This window comes from Trematomus bernacchii, unplaced genomic scaffold, assembly GCF_902827165.1.
Source record: "Trematomus bernacchii unplaced genomic scaffold, fTreBer1.1, whole genome shotgun sequence".
In the NCBI taxonomy this organism is placed as follows: domain Eukaryota; kingdom Metazoa; phylum Chordata; class Actinopteri; order Perciformes; family Nototheniidae; genus Trematomus; species Trematomus bernacchii.
This window is the reverse complement of record NW_022987708.1, coordinates 839,063-862,210: the sequence shown is the minus strand read 5'-3', so window position 1 is coordinate 862,210 and position 23,148 is coordinate 839,063. Positions and strand designations below refer to the sequence as shown.

The 23,148-nt window shown below is 41.5% G+C and overlaps 1 protein-coding gene across 1 annotated transcript; it reads right to left on the bottom strand.

The window, feature by feature from the left end:
* Positions 1–5,883: 5,883 nt before the first annotated feature.
* Positions 5,884–18,915, bottom strand: LOC117490981 (calcium-activated potassium channel subunit beta-2-like). Its single transcript, XM_034140779.1, has 4 exons — positions 18,859–18,915; positions 18,117–18,278; positions 6,278–6,473; positions 5,884–6,168 (listed from the first exon to the last, which is right to left on the bottom strand). The coding sequence occupies exons 1-4, from the start codon at positions 18,903–18,905 to the stop codon at positions 5,884–5,886; spliced, it is 690 nt and encodes a 229-aa protein (XP_033996670.1). The 5' UTR covers positions 18,906–18,915.
* Positions 18,916–23,148: the final 4,233 nt, after the last annotated feature.

Here is a 23,148-nt window from a genome sequence, read left to right as displayed (position 1 = left end):
GAGAGCCTCCTCGATGCTCGATCCTCGGACCTCGAAGTGCATTTAGAGAAATTAGATGTCCTTCAACATGGCGCACTGAAATCGAGGACCGAGGACTCGAGGAGGGGAAATTAGAGAAATGACAAACCTTCATAGAGAGGGGAGGTGAAACACAGGGGCAGCAGGTGAACACAATCAGACAGGAGGGAAAACACAGAGACAGGAAGCAAATACAGACATGAGGCAGTGGGTGAACACCTTTCAAAGTAAAACAGGAAACCGACAGACTGTGAAAATAAAAAATAAAACAGAAAACAAACAGATCATAACACGGACCAGCTTGCTATTCTGCTATTAATGAGCTGCATGTGGACTTGTTATGCTCATCCGTACATTGATCCTACAGTGAATATCAACGGACAAGACAAAAAAACCTTATTAAAAACAACACAGAAAAAATATGCTAATTAAACAAATGTGCAAGTAAATACAGAAATATTGTACAAAGTATGTTTGCCAGGCAATGGGACATGCAACAACTGAGCATATTAGCCAATAAAACAGACAACCGGCCAAGAAGCTAACTAAATCAACTTCTGAATAAAAGGAGACGTTTGAGATGGCAGAGAAAAATGATCAGGAGAATACAGTAAAACGTTTTTGCAGGTTTATTCGGTTTGCCTCAAACCAACACTTGATATAGCCTGAGATAACCTCGATGTGCATGTGCCTTCCAAAGCGTTTGTCAATTTACCATCTGACTCACACGGTACTCATAACTGCTGTGTAATGATGCTAAGTTTGCACCCTTCGACCCATCGTCTGGAGGCACAGAGAGTTGCAGGGAAAGTAAAGTTTACCTTCACCTCAGGCTCAATAAAACAGACTGACATTTTTTTTTTTTGTTCCAGGCTCCACTCTCTGTGCAATCCCTGACAGCCCAAAAAGTCTGTAAGTCATCAACGGCAACGTGTGTGCAGATATCCTGGTGTGAGTCAGACTATAAGGTGCTGCCATGTTTTTATAAAGCACATTAAACTACACTCAAGAGATTCCATCTGACTCCTAGCTAAAGCTGTTAGTTTGTCTATGTCCTTTAGCGAGTGATCTTTTTCATCATGATGAAAGTAGGAAGACACAGCTTTTATTACATTTTCCCTTAAATCTGGACCTAGCTCTCCTCCTTTGTGTCATTGGTTTACCCTGCATCCACTTCTACAGTTTTCAGTGGGGATAGCTGTTGTTCTGACCACCATGCTAGCATGCTTCAGCTCGATTAGCTTCTTCCTGGTGTAAACAAGGCTGCACAACAGTGCCATGGACGCAAAAAAGCAGCAGATGGTGAAAAAAACACACAAAACTCTCTCTACAAGAAAGTGCAGAGGAGCTTAGTCAGTTACTAATTTTACTAATAGAAAATAACTAGTAAGATCAAATAAGACTACTGTTTTTTCCGGACTATAAGTCGCGTTTTTTTTGGCTGTCTGGCGGATCCTGCGACTTTTACTCCGAAGCGACTTATATATTGTATTTTGTCTGACTGCGTTCAAACTCCGGCCAATAGATAGCACTGTATAAAAAGTTCACGGCAACCGGGAGGATGCGTCACGTAACACTCAGGATGTTGTGGGATGGATCGACACAGCATGGGCTTCAGTGACGACCGATGTTGTGTTCATAATTCCAGGAAAGACAGACGACTTCTAACTATTTAACTATTTATTATGAGAGAGCAAAAGATATCACTTGGCCAAGGACTCCGTCACGTCATAGAAATTACAGGCAGCAAAGCTGTAATCTGTAAATCTATTTCCGGACACGAACCTTGTGCGTGCATACATTTTTATTACACAGGGCGTTGCCTGTACATTTATGATTGGTCAAGACTAGCTGAAGAGATACCATGGTTTAGACTTGGTTCTCTTTGGTAGGTCCGCAGACTTTGAAAAAAGTCTCTTGGCAACACGATCCTCCAATCAGCATTCGGCCGGCCTGTGGAAGTCCCTCCCTACTCTGGCACCATCATACGTAATTTGTTTTCGCTAACGTTTCTACAGAAAAAGTGGAATCTTCATAAGGCTGCTATGTGTGGGAGCGGAGCTCACCGAAGGCTCAAGGCCGGAGTGATGTCCTGTTTATGAATAACTCTTTGTATTCTTCCAGTGTCTGCACCTGACCTTGCTACATTAGTATTGCAAGCTGAAAACTTTCTTCTGACTATTCCCTTCGTTGGTATCTAACCCATCAGAACCTGGGATTAGTGATTGTGTCTATTTATTTTATAGTCATAGCAATCTCATGAGCACAATAAGCATATAATGTAATAATAAGAATCCCTCTTGTAATGTTATATAATAATAGACTCCACACCGACACCATCCTGTCGGGATTCAGATAGGTCTAATCGGAGCTGATTCTGATGGAGAGTCTGAGAACGGCCCAGAGCAGGAAATGCTGCTTCACCCACACCTCTGTGTCGCTGTTAAACACTTCCACCGGAGTTGGCGGAATTGTTTAACAGCGACACAGAGGATGAAGACTTCAGTGGATAAATGCGACTTATACACCAAAGCGACTTATATATGTTTTTTTTCTGTTGAGGACAAATTTTTTTAACTTATAGTCTGGAAAATACGCTAATACTCTGTTATTGCTCAGCAATCAACCGCTTTGTTCTACACTTTGGGACAACTAACCTCCGGCCCTAATGTTGTTAATTTAATGTCTATACACAGTACTACATACCTTACATCATCACACATGCGTCGGCAAAAATGACTACGCGCGTTACGCCCTCATCATGAAATTAAAACTTTGATTAATTTTTTTGTGAAGTCAGAATTATTATTATTAAAAATAATGTTGTTTTTTTCAAACACAGTGTTAGAAATTAAAATCAATGTTAAACAGCATAATTCAGTCTAAAACATATCGTCAGTTTAAAGCTGTTTTATTGTGGAAAAACCCGGAAGTTCTCAGGAAATCAATGCCAAGCTTTTATTCTGAAAATCCTTTATCCGGTTAGCATGTGACTAAATATTACGTTTTCTGAATGTAAAGTGAAAATGACTTGGAGTGGTACACACCAAAACGTACGGACTTTAACACTACATCTATAGACGTCGAGATATTATTACTGCTGAATATTAAATGAAGGTACAGTTGATCGTAGTGTTTACACACACGTGAGAAGCTATGACGTCAGAGGGAGTTTCCGTAAATGAGAACTGTGCCGTAAGAGGCGTTTTTAGGACTTCTAAACTAACGATTACAGCTGTTTATAAGGTATTAAATAGAAAGTCATCACAGAGATAAGGAGGAGAAAGGGCTTAAGGAAGTAGGCAGAGAATACCAATGTCGAAATCATCTGTTCTCTCGCGATATCGAACCAGCAGATGAGAAGGTGGAGGCCCACTATCTGCACAGCGGGAGACAACGAGACGTGGATAAAAAGAGAGGACGGAAGACAACTCAGTCCCTTTTCCTTCGCTGCAGCTCCCTGAAGACATCACCGGCTTTGTCTCTATCATACCTATGCTTGTTCTTTAACCACGTTACTTAATTAAAGTACCCATTTGAACCTTTTCAGAGACTCCATTAGTCTCATTATTTTAAGTTTCTTTCCTGGGAGCGAGAAGATCACTAATTATCAACAACAGCCATCTCAACATATATATTCATTAAAGGTTTAAACATCATTATCAAGAGACAACAGGCACATTGTGTTTATTGATAGTACAGTCATTCACATAAATGTAGATTCAGTGGATGCAAATCAACAGCAGGACACTATCAAGTCACAACCCAGTCTCACAGCATTTTTCGTTATAGTCACAAAATTAATTTAATCTATTGATTCGTGTTCACCAACACGATTTCCGCATTTCTTTCGTGTCACACAGAACGATTTGAAAAGCAATGTATTTCTATTGGTATGTTTCGTGCCTGCACAACGTCTTTTTGTCCAGTCGGGTCTTGGAAGACCGGAAGCTGTGTGGTTCATAACAACACCCTAACCCTTTTATTTTAAATAGTATAATGTCAGAGTTTTTTTGCCGTCTGCGAGGAAAAGAAATGGGGCTCAGAGCCTCAGAATACTGAAATCTGTATTTTTTTTAATCTTTTTTTCCTTCTAATTTGTTATTATTTGGTGCAGGCCCGAAACATACAGTACTACCAATATAAATACATTGCTTCTAAAATCTGAAGTTTTTTAAATCTCTTTTTCCTTCTAATTTGTTATTATTTACATTGCTTTTAAAATCGTTCTGTGTGACACGAAAAAAATGGGGAAATCGTGTTGGTGAACACGAATCAATAGATTAATTTCGTGACTATAACACGAAATGCCGTGAGACTGTGTTGCAAGTCACCACAATGTTTTCTCACTTTAGTCTGCAAGGAGTCCCCAACAGTTATGGTACGTCAGTCTGCAAGGAGTCCCCAACACTATACTTTTTAATATATCAGCAGGTGTTGAAATCAACTCCACATAGGACCCAAACTAATTCACTCATCCTACAGTCTCGGAGCAATTGATGATTTATTAGTCAGTTATGCTTAGACGCTCGCACATGATGGACAGGGACTGGGTCAGCTTTACCATAGCAATGATAATAGTCCGCCTTCATCAGGGCCCGTTACACCACTGTTACTCAGAGTTACCTGAGGAGATTGGAACCACTCTGTCTGTATGCTAAATATCAAGCTTCAGCTAGTAGCCTGTTAGCTTAGCACAAAGACATGTAGCAGGGGGAAATAGTTACCCTGCACTAAACAATCACAATATTTTTTGTTAATTATTGAGCTTCTGCAATTATGTAATTGTTGCACCAAGCCTCACCTCCATCCTGCTAGTTTTGGTGCTAAGCTCATTGGATACAGCTCCATAGTTGATTGATGGATACTAGAGGGGTATCAATCTTGTTATCTCTTCCAAGAAAGCAAATAAGTGTACTTATGCTGAACTATCAATTATAAAATAACTACTAAAAGAAATACATAAATAGAAATATACAATTATAGTTGTAAAAGTGTTACCTGAGCTTCAAGGCCAGTAGGTCTACCTAGTGTCAAATTGCTAACCAGCATCAGTTTATCTTTAAATGTTGATTTCGACCCCACTTCACAAAAAATAATTTCCTTGCAGAAGCCTTTTGATTGTCACTGATGAATGCCTTAATATCACCCCAACTTTCACAGACAGACTACATCTCAGCTTTTAGTCTTCTGTCAGGTCCGTCAAAGCTTTTTCCGTTGTCCCCATTTCTGTATAACAGGAACTTCATTTTGGACTTAATAGGCGCTTAAGTACTTTCCCCAGGAATAGTTCCCGGAACTTAGTTCCCCGGAACTCTTTAGTTCCGGAACTATCTAGTAGATCGCGTTCACACCGGAATAAGTCCCTGAGGGAGGATTACGCAAATGAAGCCGCTGACGTCACTTCTTCTTCTTCTGCTTTGGGTTTACTGGCAGGCCGCAAACAACTTCACAGCGTATACTGCCACCCGAAGTCCCTGGTAAATCGCCAGAAGCGCAGACACCTCCTCATCACTCCACCGCTCCCACGTTTTATTTTGTGTTACCATAAGTTAGTCTCTCTCCGTTGGTGCGCTGGGCTAATGCTAATAATGCTAATGCGAGCAAATAAAATGGCGGCTTCACAAAACCTTTCTGAGTTTTACGGGGCGTGGTTTGCAGTTCACCCAGCCAATCAGAAATTGGAACCTTTTCCTCCCCAGGAAAGTACCACCTCTCTAGCAGGGACTGAAAAGGGTTGAAAAGGTTCCCGAAAAAAGTTATAGTTCCAGATCTTTTTGGTGTGAACGCAAAATCCCAGGAACTATTGGAACTATTCCTGGGAAAAGTACTCCGGTGTGAAAGCACCTATTGTATTCCAATCCTTCACCTCTTAATGCGGCTTGTTTGCTCGCACATGATGGACAAGGACTGGGTCAGCTTCACCATAGCTATGATGATGGTTCCCCCAATCAAGGTGAAGGTAGGCCAGAACAGGGAGTATAAGACTGTGACCAAACTATAGATCTGCGTCAGGATGGCACTGTCCATTCTGTCCGTAGGGTCCACGAAACACTGGACTGTGTGCTGGGACTTGAGACGCTCAGAAATGTTCTGAATCATTGCATGTAAGGCTGCATAGTCCTTCTGGCACTTTGGGATGTAGAAGCACTGAAGAAGAGAAACAATATTATATGTTTGTGTCTGTAGAGCTGGCTGACATGCTGTAGTCCAGGTGTTAGTAACATTATAAGTGTTTGTGGCATTTTACAGTCCAGACCTCTGGGTTGCTTTCCTGCGCCTCCTCGTTGTGCGACAGTCGTACCACTTTTCCAGAGGAGTTGAGGCTCACATAGACCTGGAGGCAGGGGTAGCGGGAACGCCTCCAGCACTCTGTTCCACAACTGTAGGAACAGTTTACATCACACACGATGCTGGAGTTCACAATGGTGCAGCTAGTCTCGTTGATCCACACGCTGTATAAATAGAGAAATTAATTACATTCACTCATGTATCCTACTTAAGTACTCTACATATATGTATTTTACTTATTTACTCATTTAATGCAACTTTCCTCCACTACATGTCATACATTTTACTCCACTATATTAATTTTAACACAGTTACTACATAAAAAGACATGATATGCTCATACAGTATAATGCAGTACAGTCCTATTAATTCAAACAGTGTTTAAAGTATCTACATTTTGTCCACATTGCTCCAATACTAAAATGCTCTTACATGTAAAAAAAAACAAAAACATCTAAAGTAATAGAATACTGTGAAAATACCCATTCTGCATAACGATTGCTTTTAATTGAGGTACATTTAACTGTTAATACTTTTCTAATTTCACTCTTTACTGACTTTTACTTGTAATGGAGCCTTTTAAGACCATAGTATATTTAAAGGGCCCATGTCATGGCCATTTCCACTGATCATAATTACATTGTTGAGGTATACTAAAATAGATTTATACTGTGCAATTTTCCAAACTCACATTGGTTTCGCATACAGCATCTCTGTCAAGCATGTGTATTCAGCAGTATTCACTTTCTCCACTAAACGACTCGTTGGAGCTCTTGCCCCCCCCTCCCTGTGAGCCTAGTGTGCTCCGATTGGTCAGCTCGGCCACTCGTTCTGATTAGTCAACCACCAGAGAGGCTGCGCCCATGTCAGTGCTTTTCCCGGCTGCTCTCAGCGTAACATCAGTCTTATCATGGCGTCGGTACAGCGGTATATTTTATATACATATATATTTTTAACTGTTGTTATAGAAGAGTGTGACGGCCCCAGGGCCTTTGTCTTACGATGGGGTGGAGCTGAAGAGGGTAATCAGCGCGATCACGGACACCTCCGGACACTACGGCCCCAGTCTCTCTCCAAAGCGGCTGCAGGAAGACTAACTCTGCGATCCTCTCAACCACCTATCTTTGCATTTACCACAATAAATGTGCCGTGGTTTTGTAAACTCGTGTATGTCTCCTTGTCTTTCCGTTGTGGCCTACGAGCTACTCTCATAACAAAGAGTAAGTTATTTTTACCCGTTATAAACTACTACTGTTTGATGAGAAATCAAATCATGGTTTGCTATATATGAATTCAGGGAAGAAAGGATAGGCCTACTAAGTATTTCCATTAAACTTTATTTTTAGAAATGTACAAAATGAACATAAATATACATATATACACGGTATATCATCCATTCCTCCTCCTCGCATCTTGCCTGCGCACAGTCGGTGCGGTGCCTTTTAGCACCCTCAGTAGTAGTAGAATCCCTTCCCCGTCATGGATTGTCCGCCAGGATCTGGCTGGACGAAATCAAATGCAAATCACAAAATATTAGAGAAACTTAGTTGTTTTAGATTCGTTAGTAGTAGTTGTGTAATGAACAGCTTGCCTGCTAATATGCTAACCTAGCTTTGTTTACCTTGGTAGCTAACACGATATGAACGTTAGCTTGGAGGAAAGGCAACTATAATGCAGTGTAATAAAACTACTATGAACAAAAGCTAGTGGTTCATATTAGGCTAGCAATAACGTGTTTATAATTGCAATCGTATACGGGTATTCTGCTACCATACAATGTAACTTGCATGAATACATTGTTTTGCGCTAGCATACAGCTAGCCTCGTTAGCTACATGCAGTATATGTACGGTCACAATGTACGGTAAACCGGAGTATACTGTATGAGTATTCCGTGTGTGACTGCAGACATTCTCCTGCCATGACAAACATGTAAGGCCATCTGCTGACATTGTAGTTGATATATTTAAACGCTAGCAACGTAGCATCACAAAAATGTTTTTCTGACCAAAACTAGCTCAAGCTCCGTGTGTTAGATCGCTACGCCAGCTATAATGTAATTACGTTTCGCGACTGACCGGCAAATCACCCGCAGTATACTGTCAATAGGTATTTTGTGTGTGAATGCAGACATTCTCCTGCTATGAGATACATGTATGCAAGGCCATCTGCTGATATTAGAGTTGATATATGGAAACTCTAGCAACTTAGTTAGCACAGTTAGCACTGTGTCAATGGCTTAGCAGTCCAACACAGTTTACACATTTAAACAGTCTTGTTTGATAAATACACAAATAACAATGCAAACTTACAGGTTGTATACCCAGATCTTCCCCTGCTCCAAACGGTCCAAACAAGCTGTGCATATCCGGCCTCAAACTGGGCAATGTTTTGGAAGCTTTCGTCTGTGAAATGCCGGTTCTTCGAACCTCTGGAGGAGGAACACGCCGCTGCTGGTGTGGCCATAGCTCTTCGGGATTGGTCCATTTCGTTCCGGGTACCGCATGACATCAGGCGGTACCCGGAACTAAATGGAAGACTCAAATGGGCAGTGACGTATCTCCAACGAGGCGTTTTGGGGAGGTATTTTCTGTGTTAGAGTTTTACTCGCTACAGGGTGTACTTTGAGGGTTTTGACTCTGCACACCGTTTACATGCATAAAAACCTTCATAACACACAAGGGGACGGGTAATAACCGGAAAAGCATGACATGGGAGCTTTAAGCAATAGCTCACTTCAGGCCGTGACATATGCTCATTATATCACAGCTAAGGGGCGTGGTTCGGCCCGACGCGAAGCGGAGCTCACTTCCCCTGAAGTGAGCTATTGCTTTTATAAAACGGTTACCAAGTGTGGCAATATGAAAGAAAAATACACTCTAATTTAAATAGTTTTTATTAGTAAATAATGATGTTCAAAATAAAATAGTCCCTCTGTTGCCTTCTGCACGAAACATAGTGGGAGGTGGTTGCTATGCAACAACACTAACAGCTAGCGAACATATTAGACAGAGAGCGTTGATCCATTGTATGGCTATTTATTTACATTCATTTGTATGTTGCCGTTTATTGTGCACCCACTGAAAAACTGTCCAGCATCAGTAGAATGGCTTACGTGGTTACTTGTATAGGTTGAGGTTGATCTAGGCCAGGCATCCTCAAAGTCCGGACTCCGGTCCGGATCCGGACCGAACCACAACTGTCTCTGGACTCTGAGCAAATTATACTTTTCATATGTATTATCTGTATTATCTGTGTTATCTGTGTTATCTGCGAGACATCGCCACAACGCAACGAGTCAAAATTCTCCGCTATGTCCGCTGCATAGAGTGGCGAAGTCACGCCCACTTACTTCCGGGTAATGGGACCTTATTTCGGAAAAATTATGCATTGAAGTCAATGGGGAGAGAAAACTTATCTTTCGATCCCGTTTGAATTGTGCCATGAATGACACATATGATGTTTGTCAATCTTAAAAAATCCTTTCCATGTAAAAAAAAGTCACAGTTTGTCGTAAAACTGTTGAAATATAAGACTATGAAAAATACGTAACTAGAAAGACTACAAATCCCAGAGTCGCGTAAGTGATGTCACAATTGTTTTCCTCCACCATTCAGATACCTAAGATCAGCGCAATATAGATATAATCTATCTATATGGCGCTGGCTAAGATAAGATAACTTTAACAAGATGCCTGTGTGCTTAGTACCAGGTTGTTATTATACCAGCAATGGGTCTTGCTCGTTCTTTTGCTTCCCGTCTGATGAAAGGACCAGGAGTGGCTTGATCAAGTTAGCTACCTAGCTAGTAGCTAGCACGTTAGTTAGCATTACAGCCTTGTCATTTTTATTAGCCTTAACATGAAGTAACATTAAGTAACCCAAAATGTTAAACAGTAAGAGTAGTAGTCATATTTCGTGAACCCTTTGAATAGTACTGTCACCGGTGTGATCATTCTATAATACACCATTTAAGCCCCGGGGAGAAATGCTAACGCTAACGTTAGCATCGGCGATCTTCTCTACTTCATGCTATCTGCACAAATGGTTGACATTAAACATTAAAACGACCAGGCAGTTCAGAGAGAATCAAAGGAAGGCAGGCAGGCAGCTTTGCATGACATTCTTCAGGACGTGTTTCATTGTGGTGATAGTGAGGATAGTCAATCGTTTTGTTGACAAGACAGTAGTGACGGCCATCTTGGTGACGTGTGTTGTTGACCAGAGATGTAGTTCATTGAGCGTTTCACACAAACAAATGTGTTACTTCACAGTTTTACGACACATTTTTTTTTTTTTTACTTGCAAAATTATCTTTTAAATTGACAAACATCATATGTGTAATTCGTGGCACAATTCAAACGGGATCGAAAGATAATCTTTCTCTCTCCATTGACTTCAATACATAATTTTTCCGAAATAAGGTCCCATGGAGGTCCACCGGAAGGGGAGGGACTTCGCCACTCTATACAGCGCTCTGCATGTCAGACTGTTCCGCTGTCTGTGTGTGTCTGTCAACGCTTTGGTCCAATCACATTCAGCATCCCGTCAGCGTTTTTCCCCCCCACCAACAGTCTGCGAATCAGAGGCACAGTAGGAATGCGGAATGCGGGTGGGAAAAATGCGTGTGTCTCTTTCAACCTGTCTGAGTCAGAGCGAGAGTTTAAAAAAAAAAAAGTCAGAGCGAGAGTTAACAGCTCATCTAGTTGCATCTGTACTGTAGCTAGTAGCCTAGTTTCACCTACCGGGGTGGCAACTGCCACCCTAAAAATAGGCCTTGCCACCCCAGCTGCCACCCCAGTTGGCAGCTTTGTTTTGAAAGAAAAGTTGTGGCTTATCTGATATTTATGAGAGAAAGTCTCTAATGTCCGAGTGCACGTGAATGCAGCACAAGTTGCACGTCTTGTAACCCCTCCCCCGTCCCTGGCGCGAGCGTGGAAATATGATTGGCGGAGATTTCATTTGAACGGGACGGCGCAAAACGAGAAGCATTCGGACCCAAGTACTGAAGGAATGAGGTATTTGCGGTCTACAATGACAGAGAAGAGACTGTCAGTTTGGCTGTACTCAGCATTGAATCAAAACGCACTAAAGCTGTTGATCTTAATAAGTTTGTGAGGCGTTTTGCTGAACAAAATGGTAATCGCCGCATTCAGCTGTAATAGGCATGTCAACTTAATGCTCTGCTCACGGATGAGCATACAACACTGTTAAGATGATGACCTTACGTGTGTAAATATATTTTTTTCTTTGTGGGGGTCTGCCCCCAAAAAACAGTTTTAGGTCCTGAGAAAGTCAAATAAGATGGTGTGTAAAACTACACTGCCCAGCCAAAAAAAAGTAACCACTTTGATTTAACTAGGCCAGTAGGTAAGGACATTCCACTGGATAATAACTGAAGTATAAAAGAATGCATGACTGAAGTGATGGAGACCATGTTTGAAGGCAAACAAAAAGAGGAAATAACAGGTCAAATCAAGCAAATCCCTCTCTCAGATTCCACAGCAACCAGAAGAACATAAATACTGGCTGGTGATTTGATTAATCAGCTTTGTGATGGAATAAAAAATGCACAGTGCATTTCCTTAGCTGTGGATGAGTCCACTGACACCACTGACAATGCTCAGTTGCTGGTTTTTGTGAGTTTTTATGATGAGGCAAAGGGGGAGTTTGTTGAAGATGTGTTGGGCCTGACGAACCTCAGTGGACACACAAGGGGGCAAGACATTTATAAAGCAATAATGGGAATGCTGAATGAAAGAGGGTGCAGCTGCCTTTATTCATAACTGTGCAGCTCTTACACTGTGACTCTGACGGACCGTCTACACAGCAGCGTTAAAAAAATCTTGGAGGTGGGCGTATCTGAAGCTTGGGGATTTTTTGCGAACAACCAATCACATGAATCTCCCGCCCGCGACATACGAAGCAAAAAAGTTTGAAGTAAACTGGATATAAACTCCCCAAACAGGCGAAAACATACCACTGTCTCTGCCACCTCCCTCCATGCCTGGCTCCTCCGGTTTATATCCCGGTAGGTAAATAGGGACTGGTCATAAAGCACCGGGTGATTCCCTACCGCTAATTTCTCCTCCATTTTTTGGAATATGAGGAAATGACCTGCGGTATGTCTCTCCCAGCATACACGCCGTTTGATTGGCTAGAGCTTGAACTGTCAGATTTGCGTACACGGGATTTGATTGGCTGACGCTTCCACCTCAGCCTCAAAAGTTGAACATTGTTCAACTTTGAATCCTGAAAATCCTGAAAATCTCCGCTCGCCTGCCCACAATGCAGTTCGGCGAAAAGTGAGGGAAAGTGACGTCACCCCATTCAAAGTGAATGGGCAGCGTTTCAAGATTTTTGTTAACGCTGCTGTGTAGACGGTCCGTAAGGGATCAAGCACAGACACAATAACAATGAAAACTGCTGCATACAGAGACTTTTTGTTTTTGCAACCTCGTGTTAAGAATCTTGTTGCAATTGTTTAAAAGTTTGAATGACCTTCTTCAGGACCTTTAAGATTTGTATTTGAGTACCCCTGATCTAGGCTGTTGCTTGGCGTGGCGAGAATATTGCTCCACTTTCTCCGGTCCCCGAGATTCGGCTTCCTGTAGCTCTGGAGAGAGCTTTCGCACCTGTGGCCACTAACGGTCATCATTTATCTGCTTTGTTTCAAGACCCGCATCAGAAAGCTTTTGAATGGTTGTACTTTTCCAGTTGGTCTACCTACTCTTCACGTAGCTCTGCATGTCGTCGTTTAGGTGCTTTTTTTTCTGGAGATAGGCACTGCTCAATCCACTCCTCCATAGTAAGGCCACCCCGGAGGTCGAAGTTAACCTTAAATGTTTCCATCTTAAGCTTTGTTAGTTAGTTAGTTTCGTAACGGACGTAATGTAACAGTTCTAACGGTTGTAGCTTTTTCTCAGACGCGGAGGGATACTGACTTGTGAAGTAACTACAATTCTACCCGTGATATACGCTCATTATATCATGGCTAAGAACCAATCAGATTGCTTGATTTGACTTGTCCATTTTATAATTAGTTTTACTCAAGTAAATGATCTGAGTACTTCTTCCATCACTGCTGCAAACACACTTTGAATGGTTTGAGTGGTTTGAAGGAGAAAAAATGCAGGTTTAGCCATTAGTGATTTTTTCAAATGTTATTATTATTTGTTTACACCCCACACTGTGGTAATTCGTCACTTCCTGCAATTGTCACATGGGTGTGGTTTAAGGTATTTAATCCACCTTTTGTGTGCCGGGCTTTAATAAAGCAAATAAACAAACATTTACAGCAAGACCATTTGGTCTACAATAGGTATGGGACCAATTCACCCTCTTTGTCTATCACACAAGAACTTCAGTAAGGACTGCTCATTGGGAACGAATTTGGATAAAGAACCAAACGTAGCCTCTCTGCGACTTAATTCAATGGGAGTTTTGTCGCCTCATGGTTAGTTAGTCCAGGGCAGAGGTTGAATAGTAAAATAAATAATGCCCAATTTCTTTTTTTTATGTATCAAAAACCCAGTATGTAAAATGGCTCTTTCTTACAGTGTAATATAATATTATTATTAAACAAGAGTTTCCAAATGTGGAGCCGATTTAAGTTACTTTTTTAAAATACTTTGTATATTAGAAATTACAGTAATGTATCCCAAAAAAAGTGCAGTGGAGTAAAAAGTACAATATCTGCCTCCGAAACACAGTGGAGTATAAGTATATGTAGCATAAAATTGAAATATTCAAGAAAAAGTACAATACTACTTATACTTTCCACCACTAATATACATTTATCCCAATTTAGTAAACAAAAAGAGGAAATGGATTTCTGTTTTCCAAACTTAGAGGCGTTTCCACTACAGCGCGGAGCACGGTTTAAGAGGGCTGTGACGTCAGCGGCCCGTTTTTGGTTGCGTTTCCACTTGGCCTAGTACCGGCCGGCGGGTCCTAATTCACAGTTTTTCTTGCCTCATAAAATCGTGGGTCTAGGGCCAGAGACAACGAGGCTGAGTCGGGCTGAGTATGCTAAACTAGCAGTGGCGACTGGTCATTAGGGGCAGGTGGGGCACAGCCCCACCTAGTGTCAGCAGAAAGTATTACACATAATGATTACAAAAAATGCAAAGAGATGCAAAAAAATAAATAAAAAAAAATATAAAATATATTTTAAGGTCATGTTTAATCATCTGATTCGTCTGTACATTGCTGTTTTAGTCTGTGTTCTTCTAATTAGTGTCTACAGTGCCGTTTTGAGCCATGTGGGACAAAACCTGATCGTGCCCCTCCCTCTCACTGTTTAAGTGAACGGTGACTGTAAAAACTACACTGCGCATGCTCAGAGTATTTTTCAATGTAATGTGTGTGGCAAAAAAAAACAAAACAAAGGGGCACAGAGGTGCCATCCCCACCATACGTCATCTCACATAATTCAGAACTGATTGGCTGTAAATATGTCACGTGTGCAGTGCTGCGAAAACGTCACGTGTAGTGTGAAGAGAAGACGAGAGAGCAGCATATAGCTAACATCACCAGCGATTAAAAAGAAGTAAAAAACTGAAAGAAAATTAATGAAGTTGACCATTTACTGGAGCACACATTTGAGACACTTAGTCTCGGAGAGAAACTGGAGGTAAAGCGCCTCGGTGCCCACCATCCACCGGATTTCCAAATGGTCCAGACTGCGGGCAAAGTGAACCGCGGGTTTAATGCTGAGTGGTTTGCTAAAAAGAAATGGCTAACGGCGAGCATCCAGAAGAATTCCCTCTTTTGCTTTCCATGCCTGCTTTTTGGTGAAGATCAAGGTACTTGGTCGAGGACAGGTTACAAGGACTTAAAGCATCTTTCGGAGAGGACAATGAAGCATGAGAGCAGCAACAGTCACTTGGAAAATGCCGTAAAATTGGGATTACTGGGAAGGGTGAATGTTGCAGCTCTGATTGACAGCGCCTACAGACGCGGCATTGATGATCATAATAGGAAGGTGGAAGAAAACATGTACGTGTTGGGTCGGATCATCACCTGTATTAAACTGTGTGGGAAATGTGAGACAGCACTGCGGGGCCACGACGAGTCGGCGGACTCTCTGAATCCAGGGATATTCAGGTCAATTTTCGAGACAATGTGTGAGTGCGATTCCAGGCTTCGACGGCACTACGAAGCTCAGCCCGTTTTCAAAGGGACATCAAGCACCATACAGAATGAACTCTTGGACTGCATGTATGATGTGTACAGGGAGGAAATATCCAAGCAAGTGGACAACACATCATTTGTTGCCGTTCAGGCCGACGAGACAACCGATGTCTCATGTAAATCGCAAATGGTGATTGTGCTGCGATACATTATGCCTGACCTCACAGTTACAGAGCGTTTTTTGGAGTTTGTGGAAGTAAAGGACAAAACTGGTGTAGGTCTCTCTAACAGCATCAAGGCTGTTCTTGAACCCCTGAAGCTGAAAGAAAAGCTAATCGCGCAGACCTATGACGGGGCGGCCGTCATGAGCGGTAACGTGCGCGGGGTACAGACGGTCATGAAGGAGACGTACCCAAACGCTCAGTTTGTTCACTGCTACGCCCACCAACTGAACCTGACCCTGCAGCAACTGTGTTCAGCAAGGATGAGCATCCTGAAGGTGTTTTTTGCAGATCTAACTGCTTTTTCCACTTTTTTCTCCGGTGCTCCAAAACGTGTTGCAGCTCTTGCAGAGGCAACACAGAGACGCATACCACGGCCACCGGCTGTGAGATGGAACTTTAAAAGCAGAACTGTGAACGCGGTTTGGGAGACCCGAGAAGCACTTCTTCAGTGTATGGACCATATACGCACACAACCAGGATGGGATGCGGTCACCATAAGTGAGGCATACGGCCTGTCAAAGAAACTGCGGGACCGAGCATTTATGCAGCTCCTGGAGTTTTTTTCGTTGCTTATGCCAGAAGTGGATGTTTTATACAACACTCTGCAAAAACGAACCATCGATGCACCTGGGATCAACAGCGCGCTCTGCCGCTTCAAGGAAAATGTCCAGAAAATGAGGCAGCAAACTGATGCATTGGCCGCCACCACTCATGATGGAACAGACGAGCCAGGCCGACGAGTCAGCAGCACAGCGCCGGTAATGAAGGAGGCATGTGACACAGTCATCTCACAGGTGGAACAGAGGTTCTCACAGAGTGACCATTTGATCGCTGCAAAGCTCGTTGACAGCTCATTCTTCCCACAGCATGTCCTGTCATTCCCTACACCTGAGCTTGACTGCGCAGTGAAATTGTGGCCTGCTTTGGGAAACAAGGAGAAGTTGAAGTCTGAGCTGACCACGCTCTACCGCCACAGTGAACTTCACACTGGAAACACTGCCCTGTCTCTGTTGAAATCCATTCACGAGAACAACTTGGAGGATACGTTTGCTGAGACTGTTATTTTGGTCAAAATAATAGTAACAACTCCGATGACGACATCCGAGTCAGAGAGGAACTTTTCCACCCTCAAAAGGATAAAGACTTTCACTCGCAACACCATGGGACAGCTGCGACTTAACGCATTGGCCATGCTTTCAATTGAAAGCCAGTTGATCCAGCAACTACAGGACTTCATCCCCAAAGTGATAGAAACATTCTGTCAGAGGAAGGACCGCCGTGCCGCTTTTCTTTTCAAGTGAGCCTTCAGCTTTGGTAAGTTCATTTATGTCATATATTTTGTTGATCTTCTGTGTTTTGCCTCTGCTGGATTGATTGATATTGTGACCTCGGTGATGAGTGTCTGTGTTTTCCTTATATTTACAGTCTATGGTGTTTTAATGCTAAAGCATTATGGTTGTTGTTGTTGTTAAGAATTGCTTTGTGATGGTGCCCTTTACTTATGTATTAAGGTGCATTACAATATGACATCCCCACGCTGTGTACCGTACATTTACGTACACAGTGTACGTAAATGTATGCGCTGACAGTGTTGCTCCGTGTGGTCTTCAGTATGTAATTTGACACTCCCCCTCTCCCCCCCTCTCTCTCTCTCTCCCCCTCTCTCTCTCTCTCTCCCCCCCACCTCTCTCTGTCCCCCCCCCTCTCTCTCCCCCTCTCTCTCTCGCTCTCCTCCCCCCTCTCTCTGTCCCCCCCCCCCTCTCTCTGTCCCCCCCCCCTCTCTCTCTCTCCCCCCACCTCTCTCTGCCCCCCCAGTTTTGTACACATAGAAACGCCACTGTAAACTAGAGAGAGAATCGCTGGCAAGGGGGCTACAACTACAACAAGATGGACATATTTGACCGTGATTTAATTGTAATACACGTTTCAAAATGATGCCGAAGTAACAACATACTGATACCGGTTAGTAAAAACCATGAATTAATGCTTTGACAAGTCTGCAGACAGACGGCAGGCGAAAAACCTTTAAAAAATGCGTGTTTTCTAAATGGAGATTGGCTAAGCTAACGCAGTATATGCTCCGACCGTCCACACTCACAACAACGGCCTATACAGACATAAATAAAGCAGCGACTGTATTCGCCATGACACAGTCTGTGGTTTGTACTTGTTTAACTTTTGTCTAGTTTCTGAACAGATATGAGGAGCTGTGAGCTCTGAGTGCTAACAGCTAACGGCTGTGTTGTTTTTCTGGGGTTCTCATTGAAGATGACGTCACGGCTCCGCCTACACTGCGTTACTATAGATACTACCCCAGTTCCTAAACTGTAATGGAAGTGCGCCATAAAGTGAGCCAGTCCTAACGAGGCCTAGCCATACCGAGCGAGGCCGTGCGAGGCCGTGTAGTGGAAATGCGCCATAAGTGACCTCGGTCCTCGTTTCGTTTTTACCGGTCAGTGTAGGAGCGCAGTATGGTGATTCCCAGGACGAAGTACATCATGACAGAGAAGATCATCATGCTGAGGCCCAGCAGCATGGCCCTGTCCTCTCCCGCCCTCAGAGCCGTCACCGGCTTCCTCTTGTCCAGGATGTCATATTCACGATGGATGGTTCTGAAAAAAAAGTGTATTCTGTATTTATTTTTAGAAGTCAACATTGGATGTTTCAGTTTTTACTGCTGAGGGTCTTTAAACATTAACTGACAGCTCAAACTGACGTTCCAATGCCCTACTTACATACCAGCTGGAAGTTCAATAATTTACAGTGCACACATCTAAATTATCCCTGGCACTTTAACATCAACAGAAATTGTCATTTATTTGTATATGTGTGATTATTATTGTGATATTTCAGCAACTTTTATCCCTTACAGTACAATCCAAATCAAGTTCAACTGCTTTCAAATATTTCGTTTGTAAATATTAGGTCAGCTAATAAATGCTAAAATAAAAACTGAAAATGTACATACAGGACTTACTGTACTCTCGAAATCTAAATTCAATAACACTTAAAAGACAATTCACCTACTTCAAGTTATTCAGCCTAAATATATACTCCAATGGAAAACAAGTCACATATATATATATTTTTTAAATGTTCATTCATTTGCATATTCAATTTCTTTAAAATAATGTAGCGTCTACAAATGTTGGAATTAACATAAAAACAAACAAATCAAGCAGTATTTGATACCTGCTGTCACTTCTTCCATCTGCTTTACTTCCTGCAAACAGAAACATCCTTTCAGAGGATTGTGGGAACTGTAGTCCGCCGCTGCTGCCAGAGGAGCTGACCCAACTGCAAAATACAAGAGACAGTTATTCAAGAAAACCTACAGACCTTTCCTGGATTATTTTATTTTTTACTTAGTGAAAGTAGCAATAACCTAATCTAGTAACACTCTGTTACTAATGAAAGACTCAGAAGTAGAATATTTGCCTCAAATTTGTACTTGTAAGTATTAGTTGAGCACATGTACTTTTCCACTAAATGAGTTTCAACATGGTCTGATGAACTGATTAGATAAAAAAAATAATGATCATTAAAATGTAAGCACTTTTGACCTTTTATTCCACAATTTTTAATGGATTAGATTGGTTTCATCATGTCAAAGAGATTTCAACTAACAGTGACCACAACAATCTTGTCAAAATGAGTTGTAAAAATATGTTTGTTGAAGTTTATTTCTACCACAACTAATATATCAGTTGTACTGGAGTGCACGGCCTGTAGATAACTTCAAAGAGGCAAAAACAACCCCTGCTGGTTTTAAAATGTGAATCCATATGTCATCACGGAGCCGGCCCAGCATGCCGTATTGTTATTTACAACCTGGGCTCAACAGGGCGCTTCCACCAGGCATCAATAAGAGTCACTCACTGAGGTTACAGTATTGTTAGCTGTGTGTGTGTGTGTGTGTGTGTGTGTGTGTGTGTGTGTGTGTGTGTGTGTGTGTGTGTGTGTGTGTGTGTGTGTGTGTGTGTGTGTGTGTGTGTGTGTGTGTGTGTGTGTGGTGTGTGTGTGTGTGTGTGTGTGTGTGTGTGTGTGTGTGTGTGTATACTGTATGTGAGTGTTGTATGCTCTACATGTAGTTTATCAATTCAAGTGCGTGATATAGTTTTCCCTCTCTTGTACCCTTGTTTATTATCAGATGCAAATCTTTTTTCCAGGGGTGTTTACTGGATTCTGCTGTGAATCTGTATGATCCAGGGGCTTTCTAACCTCTAAAAAAATTAAATAATGGTAAAAATAATATTAATAGTGTCATTAGGGTAATCTTGGATTTGGTTTGGAGACTACACATGCTAGCATTCCCTACTGGGAGCAACGAGTTTCAAGGACCTGATCAGGTAAAGTCTAAAGAAAGAAGTTGAACTGCATTATGAGAATCCACTGTTTTTGGTGCTTGACTTATAGACTTTAAATGTCTTGGAAGATCTAATTGTGAATGACATCACAACCAATGTTGACTGCGTTCAACAATATGTCATTAGGTTAGCAAGACCAGTTCTAGCTTGGTTAGCATTTGTTAGAAATACAATATTAAAAGATCTATTCTGAATTTTCTGTTTTGTTTTTAATACAAACACTTGAGGCACAAAGTTGGACATCAGTGTGTGTTTGACTGATTTAATAAGACACACAAAAAAGACAGAGGTGCCAATAAACAGTGGATGACTACAGCTTTAACTTCTGTTGATGGGCAGAGCAGCCATCTTGGATTTCATTAATTTTTTTATTTTTTGCATTTTATGAAATTCTATGTTTACATGGCATAAATAAGAACATTAAATCCAGTAAAAACTAAGAAACATTAAATGTGTAAATATCGAGAAATCATAAAAACTGAAAAAAACAAACAGATTTTTTTAGGATATAGTTAACATATTACGTATAAATTATTTCTTCTCATAATTAAATGAATTGTCACATCTTAGCGGAGGGTCGTAATGTTTTGTGTTCTATACCTCACCCATTTTCCCCATCTATCATCAAAGATATTATTATACTGATACTCTGAACAAACTGTGCTGTACTGTATTTGCTGTAAAGTGTCTTTACTGTAGGGTATTTTTATTATATGTACAGCACTTTGGCTCGACCAAAAATCGTTTAAAAATGTGCTATATAAATAAAACTTGATTTGATTTGATTTGATATGAACTTGATTTCTAATTCTCATGCTCATTATTTTCATTTCAGTTATTTATTTTACAGGATTTTCCAATTTTAGTTATTAAGTTATCATCTTGGTTTTTGCGGTTGTGGGTTGGTGAGGTTATTTTAATTCTGGAAGTCGCATGCCTGTTTTTCATCTTACATGTATTCTTTAACTTTAAAATCCAGAGTGACCTTTTGTCTCCATAAGATAAGATAAGATGGACCTTTATGAATCCGCAGGGAAATCCAGGAGTTTAAGCAGCAACACAGTGAGAGCAAAAATCAGGACAGTACAGATTCACACAAGAATAATACAATTAAAGATAAGTAGCAAGTAACTGTTAAAACAAGAAATGAATTAAATGAACATGAAAGACACATTCAGTGTGGCAGCCTATAAAGCCGTCTGCTTGTCCTCCTGCTTGTATGGAGAATAACAGCAAACAAGTGTGTGTGTGTGTGTGTGTGTGTGTGTGTGTGTGTGTGTGTGTGTGTGTGTGTGTGTGTGTGTGTGTGTGTGTGTGTGTGTGTGTGTGTGTGTGTGCGCTTGTCTTTCCGGAGGGCATGTGTTGGTTTGATTTATCTTTTATGAGTGTGTTGACTGACTGCATACCTACAGAGGTCTACATGTGTGTCTTCGACTGTTATATTTGTCTAAAGAGGGTTATCTTTGTAAACTAATGGAAAAAGTCACACACACACACACACACACACACACACACACACACACACACACACACACAAAATGGTATGTGGACACAGTTTGCTTCTGTCTGAAGCACATAACTATCATTCCTCTACAGTTTAAGACCTCTTGCACAAATGGAAAACATGTTCTCGTAAAAGAAGTTGTGAAGGTCAGACAACACTGTCACTGGAAACAACTCCGACCAAAAATCATGACCTCGCCATGGAGTGTCCAACTCCTCCAACTGAGGGCGCTGCTGATCACTCCATCAGTCAGCGAGATTCAGTTCTCATAGTGCTTCGAAATTAAATCAGGATAAACATAATTTGGATTTGAACTTATCCCTCTCGTTTACATTTTTCTGTAGAGGGAGCAGTGATTACATTTTTTTTTACTTTGAGCTACTGTTCTCATCAACAAGCCCGGGACCCCGACACTGCATCTTAACCCCTCCATAAACACTATGCATTACAATAATGAACATCATGTGAGGAAATCTTGTTCATTTTTAATGCTGGGAATCCCGCACGTCACTTTTATTTCTATACTTCTACATACTACTTCTACCTCTTTTAAGATCTGCACAGCTAATTTCTCTATATATTTATTTATGTAGTAATTTATGTCTAAATAGTGTTTAGAAAAGTTTTTATAATAGTTCTACATTTACTATTTAATTAATCTGACTGTGTCTATGCATGCACCTAACACACCAAAGCAAATTCCTTATATGTGTAAACATACTGGTCAATAAACCTGTTTCTAAAACCTAAACCCAAAAAACATAAAAAGGAGAAAAGTGGTTTCGTTTAAAATGTTGAACTAAGATTTATAGAACTTCTCCTAAGTTCCCCCAAGAAAAATTTGAAGCGTCATGAGATCAATAAATGCGTATCGGATGTGACACAACTGGTTCTCTGATGTGTGTTTGCTGTGTCAAAGCTTTTAGTTTATAATTACATTACATTTCATTTAGCTGACGCTTTTATCCAAAGCGACTTACAATAAGTGCATTCGACCAAGAAGATACAAACTTGAAGAAAACAGAATCATATAAGTACATCAGGTTTCATAGAGCCAAAACATTTTAAGTGCTACTCAACTGGCTTTAGATAAGCCAGTGCTTTGTTAGTATGTAAGTGCTTTTTGTTTTGTTTGTTTTGTTTTTTGTTTTTCATTGTATTGCTCGAAGCGGAGTCGAAAGAGATGAGTTTTCAGTCTGCGCCAGAAGATGTGTAGGCTTTCTGCTGTCCTGATGTCAATGGGGAGCTCATTCCACCATTTTGGAGCCAGGATATCAAACCCACGTGTTTTTGCTGATGGGAACTTGGGTCCCCCTCGCAGTGCGGGTGCAGCGAGCCGTTTGGCTGATGCAGAGCGGAGTGCACGTGCTGGGGTGTATGGTTTAACCATGTCCTGGATGTAGGAAGGGCCAGATCCATTCACAGCATGGTACGCAAGTACCAGTGTCTTGAAGTGGATTCTAGCAGTTACTGGAAGCCAGTGAAGGGAGCGGAGGAGCGGTGTGGTGTGGGAGAATTTAGGAAGGTTGAAGACCAGACGAGCTGCTGCATTCTGGATGAGCTGCAGAGGTCGGATGGCACATGCAGGTAGACCAGCCAGGAGGGAGTTGT